General features: G+C 35.7%; 1 protein-coding gene and 1 long non-coding RNA gene across 2 annotated transcripts; both read left to right on the top strand.

Moving 5' to 3' along the window:
- The first annotated feature begins 482 nt into the window (after positions 1 to 482).
- On the top strand, positions 483 to 16,742 carry LOC148202503 (lysine-specific histone demethylase 1 homolog 2-like). Its single transcript, XM_088110284.1, has 3 exons — positions 483 to 567; positions 675 to 2,435; positions 15,499 to 16,742. The coding sequence occupies exons 2-3, from the start codon at positions 902 to 904 to the stop codon at positions 16,197 to 16,199; spliced, it is 2,235 nt and encodes a 744-aa protein (XP_087966410.1). The 5' UTR covers positions 483 to 567; positions 675 to 901; the 3' UTR covers positions 16,200 to 16,742.
- LOC148202504 (uncharacterized) lies at positions 2,443 to 8,246 on the top strand. Its single transcript, XR_015785109.1, has 2 exons — positions 2,443 to 4,959; positions 5,217 to 8,246. It is a non-coding gene; the product is annotated as an uncharacterized LOC148202504 (long non-coding RNA).
- Positions 16,743 to 17,920: the final 1,178 nt, after the last annotated feature.

Below are 17,920 nucleotides of genomic sequence, written 5' to 3'. Positions count from 1 at the left end.
GATTTTCATACCATAAAATTCATAAATGGATTTCAAACTACATAACTTAAAAATGCATTGAATATTTCCTAATTCATAAATGTAATATGAATTATGCAATCAATAAATACATTCTAGGTTATATAATTTAAAAATTAAAAACACATTCTAACTTATATAATCTAAGAATGTATTCCAAATTACATAATCTAAAATATATTTTTAAATTACGCAATCTAAAAATTATGTAATCTATAATACAATTTTGAATTATAAAATTCAAAATTCCGCTTAATTTAGAATTTTAAATCTATAACATGTTTTCAAATTCTACAATTTGAAAATCTAAAGCTTTGAACATTTTATACCTTTCCCGGCACTTTGATGGAGTGAAATCAGAAAACATAGGGTACAAAAAGGAATTATCTTTAGCATTGTGGTAAAGTAGCCCAATAGGCCCAATACAAAAATGATATATATTTTATCCATTTTAACAAGCAGTTATATCATTTCTGTGCCCTTTGCAACAGTTCCCTTCCCACCGTTGCAGGTCGTGACTCCATAGGAGAGCTTTTACGCCTTATCACTGTATGTGCCTTTCCTATCTTTTTCTTCCCTTTTATGTTCTTGGTTTCGTTATGTTTCTCAGGGGTTTCAAACATTGTGATGTAGAACTTTTCCTTTTTGCTGTGCAGAAGAATGATGTAAAACTGTTATAAATGTTCTTCCAGCAAAAGAAGAAAATAAATAATTTTGATAGGATTGTTTTGTTTAACGTTGATTGGTATTGGTGAATGGTTCCCTTTTGCTCAAATCTAGCGTAGGTTGCCGTGCCATGCAGTTGTGAAAACAGTTGAAATAAAGGGTAGGCACGTTATCGAGTTCGGGTTTCTTGTGTTTTTAGTGAACTCCTGTTATAATAATGGAAACCCCGTCTTCGAATGGATCGGTTTCGAAGCGTTCACTGAGGAGGAAAGTGAATTTGAGAAACTATGATGAGGATCTGATGGATGAGTTGTTTGAGAAGCAGTTGGGGGGCGGTTTGAAGAAGAGGAGTAGGACCAAAGAGGATTTGGAGAAGGAGACTGAGACTGAGGCTATGATTGCGATGTCGCTTGGTTTCCCAATTGATGCTTTGCTCGATGAGGAGGTTAGGGCTGGGGTTGTGAGGCAGTTGGGTGGGAAGGAGCAGAATGATTACATAGTCATAAGGAATCATATATTGGCTTTGTGGAGGAGGGGGAATGTGAGGTTGTGGTTGAGTAAAGGGATGATTAGAGAAACTGTGAGTAATGAGTATGAGCATTTGATTAATTCTGCTTATGACTTCCTTTTGTACAATGGCTACATAAATTTTGGGGTTTCACCAGCATTTACTTCTCAATTGTCTGAGTCAAATGAGGGAACTGCTATTGTTATTGGTGCTGGCCTGGCAGGGTTGGCAGCTGCGAGGCAGCTGTTGTTGTTTGGTTACAAGGTTGTGGTTTTGGAAGGCAGAAGTCGGCCTGGTGGGCGAGTTTATACTCAGAAGGTAGGGCGTGATGGGAAATTTTCTGCCATTGATCTTGGTGGGAGTATTATCACTGGCATTCATGCTAACCCTTTGGGGGTTCTGGCTAGACAACTTTCTATACCACTTCATAAAGTCAGAGATAATTGCCCTTTATATAAGCCAAATGGGGCACCGGTTGATACAGAAATGGATGCAAGTGTTGAATATGTATTTAATAGGTTGCTTGACAAGGTTATGGAGCTGAGGCAAATTATGGGTGGGTTCGCAAGTGATACTTCACTTGGTTCAGTCTTGGAGACGCTCAGGCAGTTGTATAGTGTGACCAAAAGTACTGATGAGAGGCAGTTGCTTGATTGGCATCTTGCAAATTTGGAATATGCAAATGCTGGGTGCCTTTCAAATCTTTCGGCTGCCTATTGGGATCAGGATGATCCTTATGAAATGAGTGGTGATCACTGCTTTCTTGCTGGAGGGAATACGAGGTTGATAAAAGCTCTATGTGAAGGAGTTCCTATTTTCTATGGAAAGACGGTCAATACTATAAGATATGGAGATGAGGGTGTTGAGGTCATTGCTGGGGACCAAGTCTTTCAAGCAGATATTGCCTTATGTACTGTGCCCCTTGGAGTTCTGAAAAAGAAGGCCATCAATTTTGAACCTGAATTACCTGCAAGGAAACTGGCAGCAGTTGAGAGGATGGGGTTTGGGCTGCTGAACAAAGTTGCTATGGTTTTTCCTTATGTATTTTGGGGGGAAGATCAAGACACATTTGGATGTCTCAACGAATATAGTCATCAACGTGGGGAGTTTTTCCTATTTTACTGTTACCACACGGTTTCTGGAGGCCCAGCACTTGTTGCGCTGGTAGCTGGGGAAGCGGCACAAGTCTTTGAATCCACAAATCCTTCCATTTTGCTCCATCGTGTGTTGAGTGTTTTAAAAGGTATCATATCTATTTTATCAATGTGAATGAAAAATTGAATGCCTGTGTTATTATTGTATTTATTTATCCAATTAGGGTGATGTTTTGTAGGCATATTTGAATTGGGTGAACTTAACATATATGTTCTGTCTTAAAAATATAGTAAAACTGAAAATAAGCTTAAAAGGTTGATATAACATGGTTCTATTTAAAAGGTGGAACTATGTAAAATAGGACAGAATAGGTTCATTAAATATTGTTTTAATTATAAAAACAGTGTTGTTAAATAGCCTTAATAACAATTGCGTTACTGAATTGCTTGGATATGCAATAGCGGCCACTATAATTTTGGATATGCAATAGCGGCCACTATAATTTTGTGGTTGTGGTCTGCATTCTTCATTTGCCGGTTATCTCTAACTAGTATCTGACAAATTAAACTGATTTAATATGTCATTTGTTATGCAATTTATTTTTATTTTGCATGCCATTTTTTTATGCATATATAATTGATATATATCATATACTTCAGTTACTTTGCAACTTGCTGTTTGCCTTTGGCAAGACTTGTGCCATTTGGAATTGAAAAAACTCATTCACTGCAATTTTATTGCCACAAATTCATCTTCTCTTCATGTAACACCTTCTGTTCACTTAGCACCATGAAACTTTCTTTGTTTTGGTTGTTTGGCTGCCTCAACCTCTATAAGGCACCCTTGATGATTTCACCTATTTGTCCCTATCAACCCTTGAGTCTTTGTTTATTGCAACTTACTTGCAGATCCCCTTGCATCATAACACTATTGAAGATGTTATTTAGTTATTTTGGAAATTCATGAAATATTGTTCTTTTGGATTGCATTCATTTAAAATTGAACCTTTCCTTTGGGCTTTAATTTGGATATTTTTTTTATCTTTATATAATGGTACCAAATAAATAGATTGAGATTTAGTAATCCTACAAAATAAACTTGCTTAAATTGTAAGGGTATTACATGCATTATTTAATTATATTCTCTTACTTTATGGTAAGTTATACTTTTATATTCATGGGATCTTACACTAGTAAAAAAAAAGGATTTTAACTCGTGTATTTGACACTGATTTAGTTGTAACCGAAGCAAAAAATGGTGCGGTGACATTTTTGTAATTATCACAAACGTATATGCCTCAGTTCAAAAAGAATCGATGCCTAAAACTGGTGCGGTGATATTTGTTAGGATATTTATTCTTTTTATCATGATTATATTGTGTCTAGGGTTACCCTATTTATCATGATTATATTGTGTCTAGGGTTATCCTAATTATCATGTATTCTTGTATCAATTTATTTTTATAAATAGAAGATTATGAGAGAGATCAATCAAGCCTTCTAGAATTATTTTACAGTTTCTGTCTCGTAGCATTTGTTTGGCACCACAGTCTGTTGCTGCCCTTCACTGTCCGCCACCGGCCTCCATCGTTGTCCGTCGGCGGCCACCGTTCGGCCATCGGTCGCCGCCGTCGATCACCGGCCGCCGCCGGCCTTCGTCCACCGCTGTCACAGTTCCGTCCGTCTAAACCCTTAGGGTTTTCTTGTTCCTTGCCGGTACTATTCGTCTTCTTCATAGATGGTGTCTGACAGTACTCTTTCCTTTTACCGGAAGTCCATGAATTACTTCCGAGAAGCTAAATGGAAAAAATTATCTATCATGGTCTGCTGCCGTTGAAATGTGGTTCCTTGGCCAAGGGCATTATGACCACCTTGAGCGAGATGGAAGCCATGTGCCTGCCTACTGAAAAAGTTGATAAGTGGAAACAAGCAGATTTCCAGTTGTGTGCCCTGTTATGGCAATCAGTGGAACCCAAACTTCTTGTATCTCTGAGGGCTTTCAAAACTTGTCACTCCTTTTGGAAGAAAGCCCAAAGCATTTATGCCAACAATATTCAACGTCTCTGACACTGCAAACAAGCTTGCATTTCTTAAAATGGCAGGCCATGATATGGTGTCCTTCATGGCTGATGCCAAATCTGCTGTCGAAGAACTCAAGATGTTTTTGGGAGCGGACCCATTAGAGGATATCAAAAAAGAAATTAGACAAATTTTACATGGTGTTGATCGTTCGTGCCCTACATCCCGATTTTGATCATCTTAGAGATCAACTTCTAACTAGTCATGAGGTCCCCTCCATGGAAACATTGATCACTCGCCTTCTGCGTGTCCTAATACCTCAAATTCAAGAAGCGCATGAATTAGTGGAACCATCTGTCATGGTTGCCACACGAGGAAGAGGAGGACGAGGAGGTCGAGGACGTCCTCAATGCACATACTGTAAAAGGATGGGTCACACTCAAGAAAATTGCTACTCCTTACATGATTTTCCTTTCAAAACTGCCAATATTTTGAAGACTGAAACTTCCACTTCTATGTTTTCTGAGGATGAATATCAAGAGTATTTAAGGTTAAAGTCTAACAGCTTGGCACAACCATCCCAATCTCCCAGTACATCAACTGCTTGCGTTTCTCAATCTATGGAAGGTCAAAATTCATGGATAATTGACTCAGGTGCTTCTGATCACATTTTTGATAATACCTCTTTGTTCTCATCTATTTCCTTTCGAGAAAAACCTCATTTCATAACCCTTGCAAATGGATTTAAAACTTCCTCCAAAGGAGTCGATCATGTTTCTTTGTCTCCCTCCCTCAATCTCAACTCTGTCCTTTTTGTCCCTAATTGCCCTTTTAATTTAATTTTCCTAAGCCAGTTGACCAAAATGTTAAATTGTTCAATAACCTTTGATCATAAATCTTTTGTTATACAGAAGCGTGGTTCGGGGAGGCAGATTTGAGAAGGATATGAAGCTGACGGATTATACCATTTTGGATCTTGTCCAAGGGTGCCCTGTGTTGCTCCTCCTAATCCTAAAGTGCTACATGATCGACTTGGCCATCCTCATTTGTCCAAATTAAAAAAGATGTGTCCTGAACTTAGTGGTCTCCAAACCTTAGAAGGTGAGTCATGTCAATTAGGAAAACATGTTAAATCTTCCTTTCCTACAAGGTCTCAATCAATATGTAATTCTAGTTTTTCCATCATCCATTTTGATATATGGGGACCTAGTCGTATGTCCTCCTTTGGTTTTAGATATTTTGTTACCTTTATTGATGAATATTCAAGATGTACTTGGGTTTATCTTATGAAAAATTGTTTTGAATTGTTAGCTATTTTTACATCTTTTTTTTTAATGAAATCAAAAATCAATTTGGTCAAGTAATCAAAATATTAAGAAGTGATAATGCAAAAGAGTATTTCTCATCCTTTTTTATGCCATCTTGAGTTACCATGGTATCTTACATTAGTCTACTTGTCTTCATACACCGCAGCAAAATAGTATAGCAGAACGAAAAAATAGACACTTGGTTGAAACTGCCCGTACCCTTTTGCTTGGTGCCCATATTCCTGTCTATCACTGGGGGATGTCATCTTAACTGCATGTTATCTTATTAATAGGATGCCCTCTTCCTCTCTTGATAATAAAGTCGCTTTCTCCATTTTGTTTCCTAATGATCCTCTCTTTCATACATCTCCCCGAGTGTTTGGTTGTGTATGTTTTGTTCATGACAAGGTCTAGACAAACTCTTCGCTTGTGCTCTCAAATGTGTCTTCTTAGGCTATTCTCGACTTCAGAAAGGACTTCAAAAAGGATATCGGTGTTACTCTCCTGAAACTAAGAAGTATTACATGTCTGCCAATGGCTGAGTGAAATAGCTCCACTGTCTCTGTCATTCCAAGTCTTGATCACAATCCTCCTACACCCGTTTCTCCACATATTGAGATCATCCCACATAGGGCCCCAATGGATAGTCCACTTCCCCAAGACAATGGTGAATCTCCTACTTCAGATTCTTCTCCCTCGTCACCTCCTCCCACGCCTCTCGGTGAAAATGATTCAGCATGGCCTATTGCCCTTAAAAAGGTACTCGTTCCACTCGAAACCCTCATCCCATTTATAATTTTCTTAGCTATCATCGATTGTCGCCCTCCTATTTTTGTCTTATCCTCAATGTCCTCTGTTGTTATACCCAAGAATGTGAAAGAAGCACTTGATCATCCTAGATGACGACAAGCTATGATTGTAGAAATGTAGGCTCTTGACTACAGTAATACTTGGGAGCTAGTGCACCTTCCCCTAGGCAAAAAGGCGGTTGCAGATGAGTGTATGCAGTTAAAGTCGGCCCTGATGGTGAAATTGATCGGCTCAAAGCTCGACTTGTTGCAAAAGGTTACACTCAGGTTTATGGTCTTGATTATTGTGACACTTTCTCTCCTGTAGCCAAGATGACTACTATTCGCCTCTTCTTTGCCATGGTAGCCGTTCGTCACTGGCCACTTTATCAATTGGATATTAAGAATGCCTTCCTACATGGTGATCTTGAGGAAGAAGTTTATATGGAGCAACCTCTTGGTTTTGTTGCTTAGGGGGAGTCTGGGATGGTATGGAAATTGCACCGATCTTTATATGGCATCAAGCAATCCCCACGTGCTTGGTTTGGAAAGTTTAGCTCCATTGTTCAAAATTTGGGCTAAAACGCAGTGAAGCAGACCATTCGGTTTTTTACTATCATTCTCTTGGGAAATGTGTTTATTTAATAGTATATGTTGATGATATTGTCATTACAGGAAATGATGCTGTTGGAATATCTCAACTAATAGAGTACTTGTGTAGACATTTTTAAACCAAAGATCTTGGAAGTCTCAAATATTTCTTTGGCATTGAAGTAGCGCAATCAAAAGATGGAGTTGTAATCTCCGAAAGGAAGTATGCTCTTGATATATTACAAGAAACATGCATGATTGATTGCAGATCGATAGATAGTCCCTTGGACCTAAACCAGAAATTAAGGACAAAAGAAGGTGAATTATTCTCCGATCCAGAGAGGTATAGGAGGCTTATTCTCCGATCCAGAGAGGTATAGGAGGCTTGTTGGAAAACTGATTTATCTCACTATTATAAGGCCAGATCTATCCTTTGCAGTTGGAGTGGTTAGTCAGTTCATGCAGGCTCCATGTGTTGACCATCGGAATGCTCTCATTCGCATTCTAAGATATGTTAAGAAGGCTCCTGGGCAAGGATTGTTATATGAATATAAAGGAAGCATTCATGTCTCTGGGTATTGTGATGCAGATTGGGCAGGTTCACCTATTGAAAAACGTTCTATTACAATATATTGTGTTTTTCTGGAGGAAACATTATTTCATAGAAAAGTAAAAGAAAATGTAGTAGCTCGATCAACCGCTAAGCCGAATATAGGGCAATGGCGTCACTAACATGTAAACTTGGGTGAAACAATTCCTTCAAGAGCTTAAATTCTGTGACATCCATACTATGAAGATGTATTGCGACAATCAAGCTACTCTCCACATTGCATCAAATCCAGTGTTTCACGAGAGGACTAAACATATAGAAATTGATTGTCATTTTGTTCGTGAAAAGTTGTTGACTAAAGAAATATGTATTGAGTTTATTGGGTCAAACGATCAACTCGCAGATGTATTGACCAAGTCATTAAGGGGTCCTCGGATTGAGTTTATTTGTTCCAAGCTTGGTACATACAATTTGTATGCTCCAGCTTGAGGGGGAGTGTTAGAATATTTATCCTATTTATCATGATTATATTGTGTCTAGGGTTACTCTATTTATCATGATTATATTGTGTCTAGAGTTACCCTAATTATTACGATTATATTGTGTCTAGGGTTACCCTAATTATCATGTACTCTTGTATCAATTTATTTTTATAAATAGAAGATTATGAGAGGGATCAATCAAGCCCTCTAGAATTATTTTACAGTTTAATTCTCAAGTGCATTTTTGTAATTATCGTGCAATGGTATATGCTTCGGTTGTCTAAAACTGGCGCGGTGACATTTTTGTAATTATCGCGCAAAGGTATATGCCTCGGTTCAAAAAGAACCGATGCCCAAAACTGTTGGTTTTTAGAGAATAAAAACAGATGAATATTGGCTGGCTGAAGTATTTCATCTTATTAAATACAACTTAATTTAAATACATTTAGAAATAACTAACTAAAATATCACATCTCGTGATTCTAGCAACCACTACTAATGACTTGGCTGAAAAATAGGAAATAATTAACCCACTAACCGCCATTGACTAATTTAAAAAAATAAATCTGAAATCTTCCTAAATTCATGCAACTAACAAGGCAGTTCTCAACACTCCTCCTTGCCTTGGAGGCTGCAAACTATTGAGTGAAAAAGATTTGGTAAATATGTTAGGAGCTTGGTCTTCCGAGCAACAATAAACTAAACATGCCTTGCTACTTTCTTGAACTTCACTTAAGGGAAACAACTTCACATTAAAATGCTTGGTCTTCCCATGAAATACAAGATTATGTGAGATTGAAATTGCTGCTTGATTATCAACAAAAACTTCTGTGCATTTATCTTGCTTCATACCCAAATTTGTTAAAATATTCCTCAACCAAATAACTTGATTCACAGCTGCTACAAATGAAATTAACTCAGCTTCTGCTGTTGATTGAGCTACAACCTCTTGCTTCTTGGAGCACCAAGAGAAAACACCTGAACCCATACTAAAACTGTACCCTGAAGTACACTGAATTGGAGCAGAGATGTGCATTTCATGGAAGATGAAAACTGGTGCTGAAGTGATTCAAAGAAAAGTCAGAACATTGAATTGGAGGTTGAAGACACTGTAGATGAACCACCTATTAGAGGCACAAGGTTACTCTTTGAAATCTATCAAAAAAGCAATGTATCACTGTGTAATATAACTATTTGTGAACCTGTCAGTTTTGAAGAAGCTATTATGGAGGAGAAATGGTTATCTGCAATGCAGGAGGAGCTATCCATGATTGAGAAAAATCAAACCTGGGAGCTAGTTCCAAGACCTTATGACAAAAATGTCATTGGGGTGAAATGGGTGTTTAGAACAAAATTCAACCCTGATGGTTCTGTAAACAAGCACAAAGCAAGGCTTGTTGTAAAAGGTTATTCTCAAATATTTGGGATAGATTATTCATATACTTTTGCTCCATTAGCAAGACATGATACAATTAGGCTACTACTTGCCATTATAGCACAAAAAGGGTGGCAAGTGTTTCATATGGATGTCAAGTCAGCATTCCTTAATGGTTTTCTGCACTAGTAGATTTATGTTGAACAACCAAATGGTTTTGTTATCAAAGGACAAGAAGATAAAGTCTACTTGCTAAAAAAAGGCTTTATATGGTTTAAAGCAAGCCCCAAGAGTGTGGTACAGTAGAATTAATGATCATTTACTGCACTTGGGCTTTCAAAAGAGTGTATCTGAAACTACACTTTATATCAAACATGATGGTGCTGATACTTTAATTATTTCATTATATGTTGATGATCTCTTGATAACATGAAGCAACCTAGGATTAATTGAAGAATTCAAGCAAGAAATGAAAAAGGTCTTTGAGATGACAGATCTTGGTCTTATGACTTATTTTCTGGGCATGGAGATCACTCAAAAGAAGAATGAGATTTTTATCTACCAGAAAAAATATGCAAAGGAGATTCTAAAGAAATTTCACCTTGGTGAATGCAAACCAATTAACACTCCAATGAATCAAAAAGAGAAGCTTATCAAGGAGGATGGAACAAATAAAGTTGATGAAGCTTATTTTAGAAGTTTGATTGGGTGTCTAATGTATCTTACATCCACAAGGCCTGACATCTTATTCCCAGTTAGCTTGCTGTCAAGATTTATGCATTGTGCTAGTGAATTGCACTTGAAGGCAGCAAAGAGAGTTGTAAGATACATCAAAGGAACTGTCAATTATGGAGTTAAGTATTACAAGGTACACAACTTTAAATTATTTGGTTTCTCTGACAGTGATTGGGTTGGTAGCTTGGATGATATGAAGAGTACTTTAGGGTACTGTTTTAGTATGGGTTCAGGTGTTTTCTCTTGGTGCTCCTAGAAGCAAGAGGTCATAGCTCAGTCAACAGCAGAAGCTGAGTTCATTTCAGCTGTAGCATCTGTGAAAAGTTATTTGGTTGAGGAATATTTTAACAGATTTGGGTATGAAGCAAGATAAATGCACAAAAGTTTTTGTTGATAATCAAGCAGCAATTTCAATCTCACATAATCCTGTATTTCATGGGAAGACCAAGCGTTTTAATGTGAAGTTGTTTCACTTAAGAGAAGTTCAAGAAAGTGGCAAGGCATGTTTAGTTTACTGTTGCTCGGAAGACCAAGCTGCTAACATATTTACCAAATCTTTTTCACTCAACAGGTTCGAATTCCTAAGGAATAAGCTAGGAGTCTGCAGCCTCCAAGGCAAGGAGGAAGGAGGAGTGTTGAGAACTGCCTTGTTAGTTGCATGAATTTAGGAAAATTTCAGTTTTATTTTTTTAAATTAGTCAATGGTTGTTAGTGGATTAGTTATTTTCTATTTTTTAGCCAAGTCGTTAGTAGTGGTTGCTAGAATCACGAGATGTGATATTTTAGTTAGTTATTTCTAAATGTATTTAAATTAAGTTGCATTTAATAAGATAAAATACTTCAGCCATCCAATATTCATCTGTTTTTATTCTCTAAAAACCAACAATTCGTGCAAAGGTATATGCCTTGGTTATTTAGAGAACTGAGGCATAAAATAACTGATTTTTTTTTTATTTTTTTAAGAGGGTTTAGGCAACAATTCTGTATAGAACTGAGGCGATAGATCCTTATTGCCTCGGTTAAAAAAATAACCGAGGTAATAACATGTTTTTAGGGTTAAATTTCGCAACCGAGTGTCTTGCACATTTGTAAACTCCTTTGTGCCGCTGCTGCTCTCTCCACGCCTTCCAGACCATCATCTTCAATTTCTTTCATTTTTTTCTTTCGTTTTTTGTTGATTAATTGTTTCTCTATCATTGTCTTCCATTTTTTACCGATTAATTTTTTCCACATGTGCTCTTTGGATGTGTGTTTGGTTTATTTCAGCATAGAAGCCACCTTCAAGGTTAGTTTCATTTTAAGTTTTTGATGTTTTCGTTTTGCAAAGTTTGAAAAAAACATTGATTTTTTTTGTAAAAATAGAAAACGATTAATCGAAGTGAAAGTTAGAGTCTTTTTAAGATTTGCAATGCTAATATTTTTTAAACTTCAGATTACAGGTTTGATTCTGGGTTTGTGAGAATCTTCTTTGTTAATATATTTTCACCTTATTGCTCTATTTTCCCACTCACTATCTAGCATGTCTGAAATCCACTTGCCCGACCCCTTCTCTCTCATTTCTTCTTGTGATAAACTTTTTTTGAATAAGTTAGCTTATTAGAATTGGTTACTTATTAGTTTTGTATTACTTATTTGTTAGAATTTCTTAACAAATTTTAGTATATTAGCTTTTTAGAATGGGTTAACATATCTATTTTGTATTTCCTTTCCATCACCTATGTGTAAGTTGCTTATATCTTTTTTGAGTATCTTTGATAAAAGGATCCTTATAATTATGCGAATTAGTTAACAGATGATCTATCTCTTAGGTAGTTTTTCCATTTGCACTCTCAATTTGGTATTAGAGTGAGTAAATCCCGCTCTCTGTCATTGTTTGTTGAGCCCCATTTTGCTTATCGTTGGCCACTGTTATATTTATTTCACGTCTCTTTTCATGTCTCTGGACGTGTATTTTGTTCATGATGTGTTCCCTAGGTATACCAAGCTCTTTGTAAGTGCTATCAAATGTGTTCCCCATGGTACTCAAAATTTTGTTTCAAAACATAAGGTCGTATGACACAATGATCTTCTTCTCCTTCTCCAATCGCGTGTTGTCTGAAAGTCGTGTTTTTGTTGGATTAGTGTTGAAAATTGCAACTCAACAACTCATGTGGAAGTGGCAAGTCTCGCAATGCAGTTTCTCCTAGTGGGAAGAGAGAAGCTGATAGTCCTACTTGAAGAACTCCAAATATATTTATTTATGTAGCGTACCATGGTGGGCAGAATTGAGTTTGTTAACTCAAGTGATAAATTAACATATATCTTCATTAAGTCTTTACGGGGACCTAAAATTGACTTTGTGTAACAAACTTGTTACATATGATTTATATGCACCAACTTGAGAGAGAGTGTTAAATATTGTTAAGATATCATTAGATATTGAGTTATAATATCTTGTGTTATTTAAAATATTATGTGTTTCTTGGTTTAGTCCATATTTTCTTGTATGATTCTTCGTTATAAATACATTATCCTATGTGTATGTTCTACTACACAAGAGAATTAATCTTATACTTAGTTTTTCACTACTTTCAGAACCTTCTTTAAAGAAACTGCCAAAGACTAAATTACTTTGGCCGTGTTCATTTTTGAAACTAGTGCAATGATGTCCAAGTAATCCATTCCACTAGTTTGTGTGAACCCTTTGGCCACTAATTAATGCCTCAAATACAGAAGAAGGTATGGTTGTAGTATTTAGGCTTGTGGCGAAGGTTCTATTGATATGTGAGAATTTTTCAAAGGATAAGGTGGTTTAGAGTAGGCTCTGGTTACTTTTCTTAGAGCAATTGGGAGATCTAAGTTCTACTCTACCTATCCTATTGGTTCTACAAAAAGAAGTTCATCACAGTTAGTAGAATTAGAATTTATAGGATCAGACACATTTACTTTATGTAATAATATAGGGTTGAACTCTTGAGTTCCAGTAGATCTTACTATAGCTTTTCCTCTGAGTGTGCACCAGATTCTTTGCTAATATTGTATCATCATGTGATGTAATAACTGTTTTTGCAGATTCAGAATTTTGACATGTAGATTTAGGATTTTGATTCACCTCTACTCTTTTCCTCTCAGCTTCAAATTCAATGATATTACTCTTTTGAATTTCATTATTGGGTGCAAAAGATAGATTTGGGACTATATATATAAGGCTCATCATCTTCCTGTCTTAAACTCTCCTCATTAGGATGAGATAGTTAAGATAGCTAACTTGCTTGTTTGACACTGTTTTGTTGAAAGGAGAATGAAAGCACATGTACCCTTTCTATGCGATAGAGGACCCTAAGAAAACACATTTAATAGTCCTTGAGTCTAGTTTTCCTTTTGTTGTCAGCAAACCTATACAAATGAGACACCCAAATATTTTTGGTGGAAGGTTAAGTGTATAAGTTATATGTGAATAAAATGAGTGGAGATCTTTCATGGGTCTTTTTAATGACAAAATGGTGGAAGGTAATACGTTAATTAAATAAGTGGCAATAAGTATGGCTTCTCGCAAAAGTTTTTTGGAACATTATTTCTAAAAAAATGGGTGCTTTTGTTTGTATGGTAAGTGCCTATTTTTTCGCTTAACAAATCCATTTTGTTGGGCTGCGTATATACATGAGAATTCATGGATTATCCCTTTTGTTTCAAAAAAAAAATTCAAGGTATGATTGAAATAATCTTTAGATTTATCAAACCTAAGTTTCTTGATAGTAGCACCAAATTGATTTTTAATCAATGACACAAACTGCATATTAATAGAGCCAACTTTAGATTTGTGTTTAAGGATAAAAAGCAATGATATCCTTAATAAACCGTTTAGTCCTTGAAATATTAGAGGTACTCCGCACATCTCTATGAACAAGTATAAGGGAGAAGTGCTTATTTTATTACTCATAGGAAAAGGTATACATTTTTGCTTTGCCAGCTCACACACCTCGCCGTGTAGACTCCACATATTTCAATTTTTGAACTGGAAATAATACCTTTATTACACGAAATGAAGGATGTCCTAGAGGGCAATGAAACAATTGAATTTTTTCTTTGTTGGTAATGGAGGATTCAAACATCAAAATTTACTCTTGATAGGCAGATTCAGATCTTCTATGACCATTCCATTCTCTAGCATGTCCAATCGCTGTCCCCGATTTCTTGTCCCCATTCCATTCTCTAGCATGTCCAATCATCCTCCCTGATTTCTTGTCCAGTAATATGTAAATGAACACGTGTTTTTCCACATTATTCTGGAAGGACCTTACTCTTTCCATTTCCTAATGGTTGAGTTGGATAGATCCTCCTTGATTTTCATGAGCTGCTTGGCCCCTCTCTTTGGAGGACCACCTTTGTACCCTAATCTTTACTCTAGGGTTTTCCATGAACTTCCAACATTTGTCCCTAGGGCGTTGTAACTTGTTGCAATAATTACACCATACTTATTTACTTTTCATTTCAGCCATTACAATTATGTGCAATTAAGGCAGAGAAATAAATTGATAAGTGAACTAGACATAGACGGTTCACCTTTGTTGTTATTTGAGCAAGTAAAGTTGCTTGGTCAGAGTGGGAATAGCATTTCTCTTTGGCTTGTCCATTGAGACATACAACAATGGAGGTATGAAATTATGCAGCAACGAAGGCTTGATTAGATGCATAACATGTGTCAATGAAGTTTGCGATTAGGTTTACACAACAATAAAGGTTGCAACAATAATTTCTCTCTTATTATTATAGGAAATAAATCCCCAAGATTGTGGGATTGTTATGCTAATAATAAAATCAAGATACAACAAATATACTAAATTAAAACCAATAGGAATAAAATCTAAAACTTTCTAAAATATCTTGACACTGAACACATTAAATTGAACAATAATGTCTCATTCCATTCCATTTTGTTTCTTTATGTTCTATTCTTCTGTATTGTTCTTGAAATTAGATAGTTTTTATATCTATTCTCTTTCTTATTAGTAAAAACGCATGTTCTACGCACATATGTATTCACTTTTTTTAATATAATAAAATTATAATTATAAAAGTAAATATAAAATTATAATTTTATTGTAGATAGTTTTTATTTATTTTGTAAATAATATTTTATTAAAAATGGTTAAATTTTTTGAAAAAAAGATTGAATTTAAAAAAGATCATTTTAAGGGTAAAATTGGTAAATGATACCTATTAAAGATAAAATTGGAAAAAGAATATGTCACCAAATAAACCGAATTCTCTTTGTATACATTATGTATGTATTATTCTCATTCGAGTGACACTTGCTAGTGGAATACTACGGATATTTCCAATTTCTACCTCATCTGCCTTCTTTGAAATTTTACTTGTTCTGCAGGGATATTTCATCCTAAAGGTATTATTGTGCCTTATCCAATTCAGTCAATTTGTACAAGATGGGGAAGCGATCCCCTTTCTTACGGTTCCTACTCTCATGTTAGTGTGCATTCATCTGGTGATGATTATGATATTCTAGCCGAAAACGTGGGAAACAGACTGTTCTTTGCTGGTGAGGCCACAAGCAGGCAGTATCCAGCAACTATGCATGGTGCTTTCTTGAGTGGCTTGAGGGAAGCTTCACGCATATACAGATCATCACGTCTGCAAAACAGTACTAAGAAATATGGGCCTAAGAATATTGGACCAAACCATGATATTCTGGTTGAATTATTTAAGAGGCCTGATTTTGAATGTGGGAAATTTGCTTTCATTTTTTATTCTTCATCAGAAAGCCTACCCTCAATGGGTCTTCTGCAGGTCACTTTTGGTGACACCGATGAAAGTCATGAGGAGCTGTTATACAACTATCAGAATTCGATTAAGTGGCCATTACAGCTGTACACTGTATTATCCCGTGAGCAAGCCCAGCAACTACAACTAGTTGAGGGAGGGGATGAAAGCAGACTATCATTTTTGGTCAAAAGCCTTGGCTTGAAGCTCATGGGACCAAGTGCCTTGTTTTCAGCAGGTAACACATTAGTAGCTAACATTGCATATTCTCGAAAAGGCCGTGGGAGGAACCGCTTAATTACTTGTTAAACACCAGAGGGTTTCTGCTTCTTGTCTTTAAATGAAACCTTGTGCTATAATAGAAACACCCTTACAAAAGAATTGTTTTTGAATTATCATGACTTTTCTTTTCTGCTTCTGGGGTCCAAAGTCTGTATATAATAGACTTTCGTAGATCATTGATTTGCTGCTAGAAATAGAGAGGATTTTTGAAGACTTGACTAGTGAGATTATTCAATTTTAGAATATAAGTCTTCAGTCATAGATCAGTTATGTAATCACAGGAAAATTAGATGAAATTTGATGACAGAGAAGTATGACAGTCCAAGAGAGGGGTGAAGAATTTGTAAACAGAGGGGTACTGTTCCCCCGAGTGTATCATGTATTCAAATTTGTGTTCATGTAGAAGTTGTACTTACATATACCCCACCCCACAAAGGACATCACAGTTGTTATTTTATTTTTTTTTATTTTTTTCTGGAGGGCCTGTGTGCCTAATTTGTACTTGTATAATATGATAATTGTTTCTCAATTCCTTGATTGGTCCACACATCCATGAAAGGTTTGCTTTTAGTAGAATTGCTTCATACCTCCGATCTATAATACTAGCTAGAAGAATATGCTGTGCAGAAGAAAACCAGGGGATGAGTTTTAGAACTTTTGTTTTCACGTTTGTATTGTTGAAACGGAGTTTTAGGATCAGAAATGTGGCTTTCAAAATAAGTGGTTATATTTAACTAAAACTCAAGTTATTTTTAGAAGATATTTGTCCAGGTCAAACAATATGGTTAAAAGATATTTTGTTTCTTATAAGTTTAGCCTTCTATTTAGTTTTTTATTTTTATTTTTATATATTGGTCTTTAAAATCTATAAAAGTGATGAATTTTTTGTTTAGTTGAGGATTAAAAGTCCACTCTTTTTAAATGTATGGATTAAAAAAAAAGTAACTGTGACGTTGTTTAAGTAAAATTATTTATAAATTAATTAAAGAGAAGGAAAAAAATAATAAAATGCATTAATCAATTTTTCTAAATAAAAATAATTAGAAGTCGGGTGGTTGGTTCTAATTTACAGAAAAAATGAATTTATATTGTTTTATATTTTTAAAAGGTTGTTGAGAAGTTATATTTGTAGTATATATAGATATAAGTAAACATAATCTACATTTACAATTTTATCATTAAGATTCTGTATTCATTCCCAACCAGTTGCATATACTATATAAACAAACAAAGTTACTATTGACAAGTTATGTATAATCACAAATTTGAAACTGAAGTCAATTATTATATACTCCTTTCGGTAGTGTTAAATATGTTTTTAGTCCCTAAACTATCAAGCGAATTTGTTTTTAGTTCCTCTTTCAAACTAAGCTACATTTTGATTCTTCTTCTTAAGGAAATCATAATTTTTCGTCTTTCAAAACTAACATCTTTAAAAAAATGTTGAGCTGGCTGACGGTGGAGTGTCACACCATTTTTTTTCTGACATCAATCTTTCCAGATTATCTCCCGTTCCACCAACCCAACTCCATTCCCCCACCATGGATGTTCCCACCGCCTCCTCAGCCACCGACGACCCTCCCCTCCCTTCCGCATCACAAATACCAACACAAGCTGAATTCATTAGCTACAACTTAACAACAACTCATTCAACCCATTATCTGATTACCATTCCTATTTTTGAATTCATTTGAACAAGATGAAGTAATTGGCATTCAAGAGGGAAACAACAAAACACCCAACCAGGC

This window comes from Vigna umbellata, chromosome 3 (assembly GCF_029865625.1).
Source record: "Vigna umbellata cultivar VRB3 chromosome 3, Vumbellata_1.0, whole genome shotgun sequence".
Lineage (NCBI taxonomy): Eukaryota > Viridiplantae > Streptophyta > Magnoliopsida > Fabales > Fabaceae > Vigna > Vigna umbellata.
The sequence above is the reverse complement of the archived record's forward strand: the minus strand, read 5'-3'. Positions and strand labels throughout refer to the sequence as shown.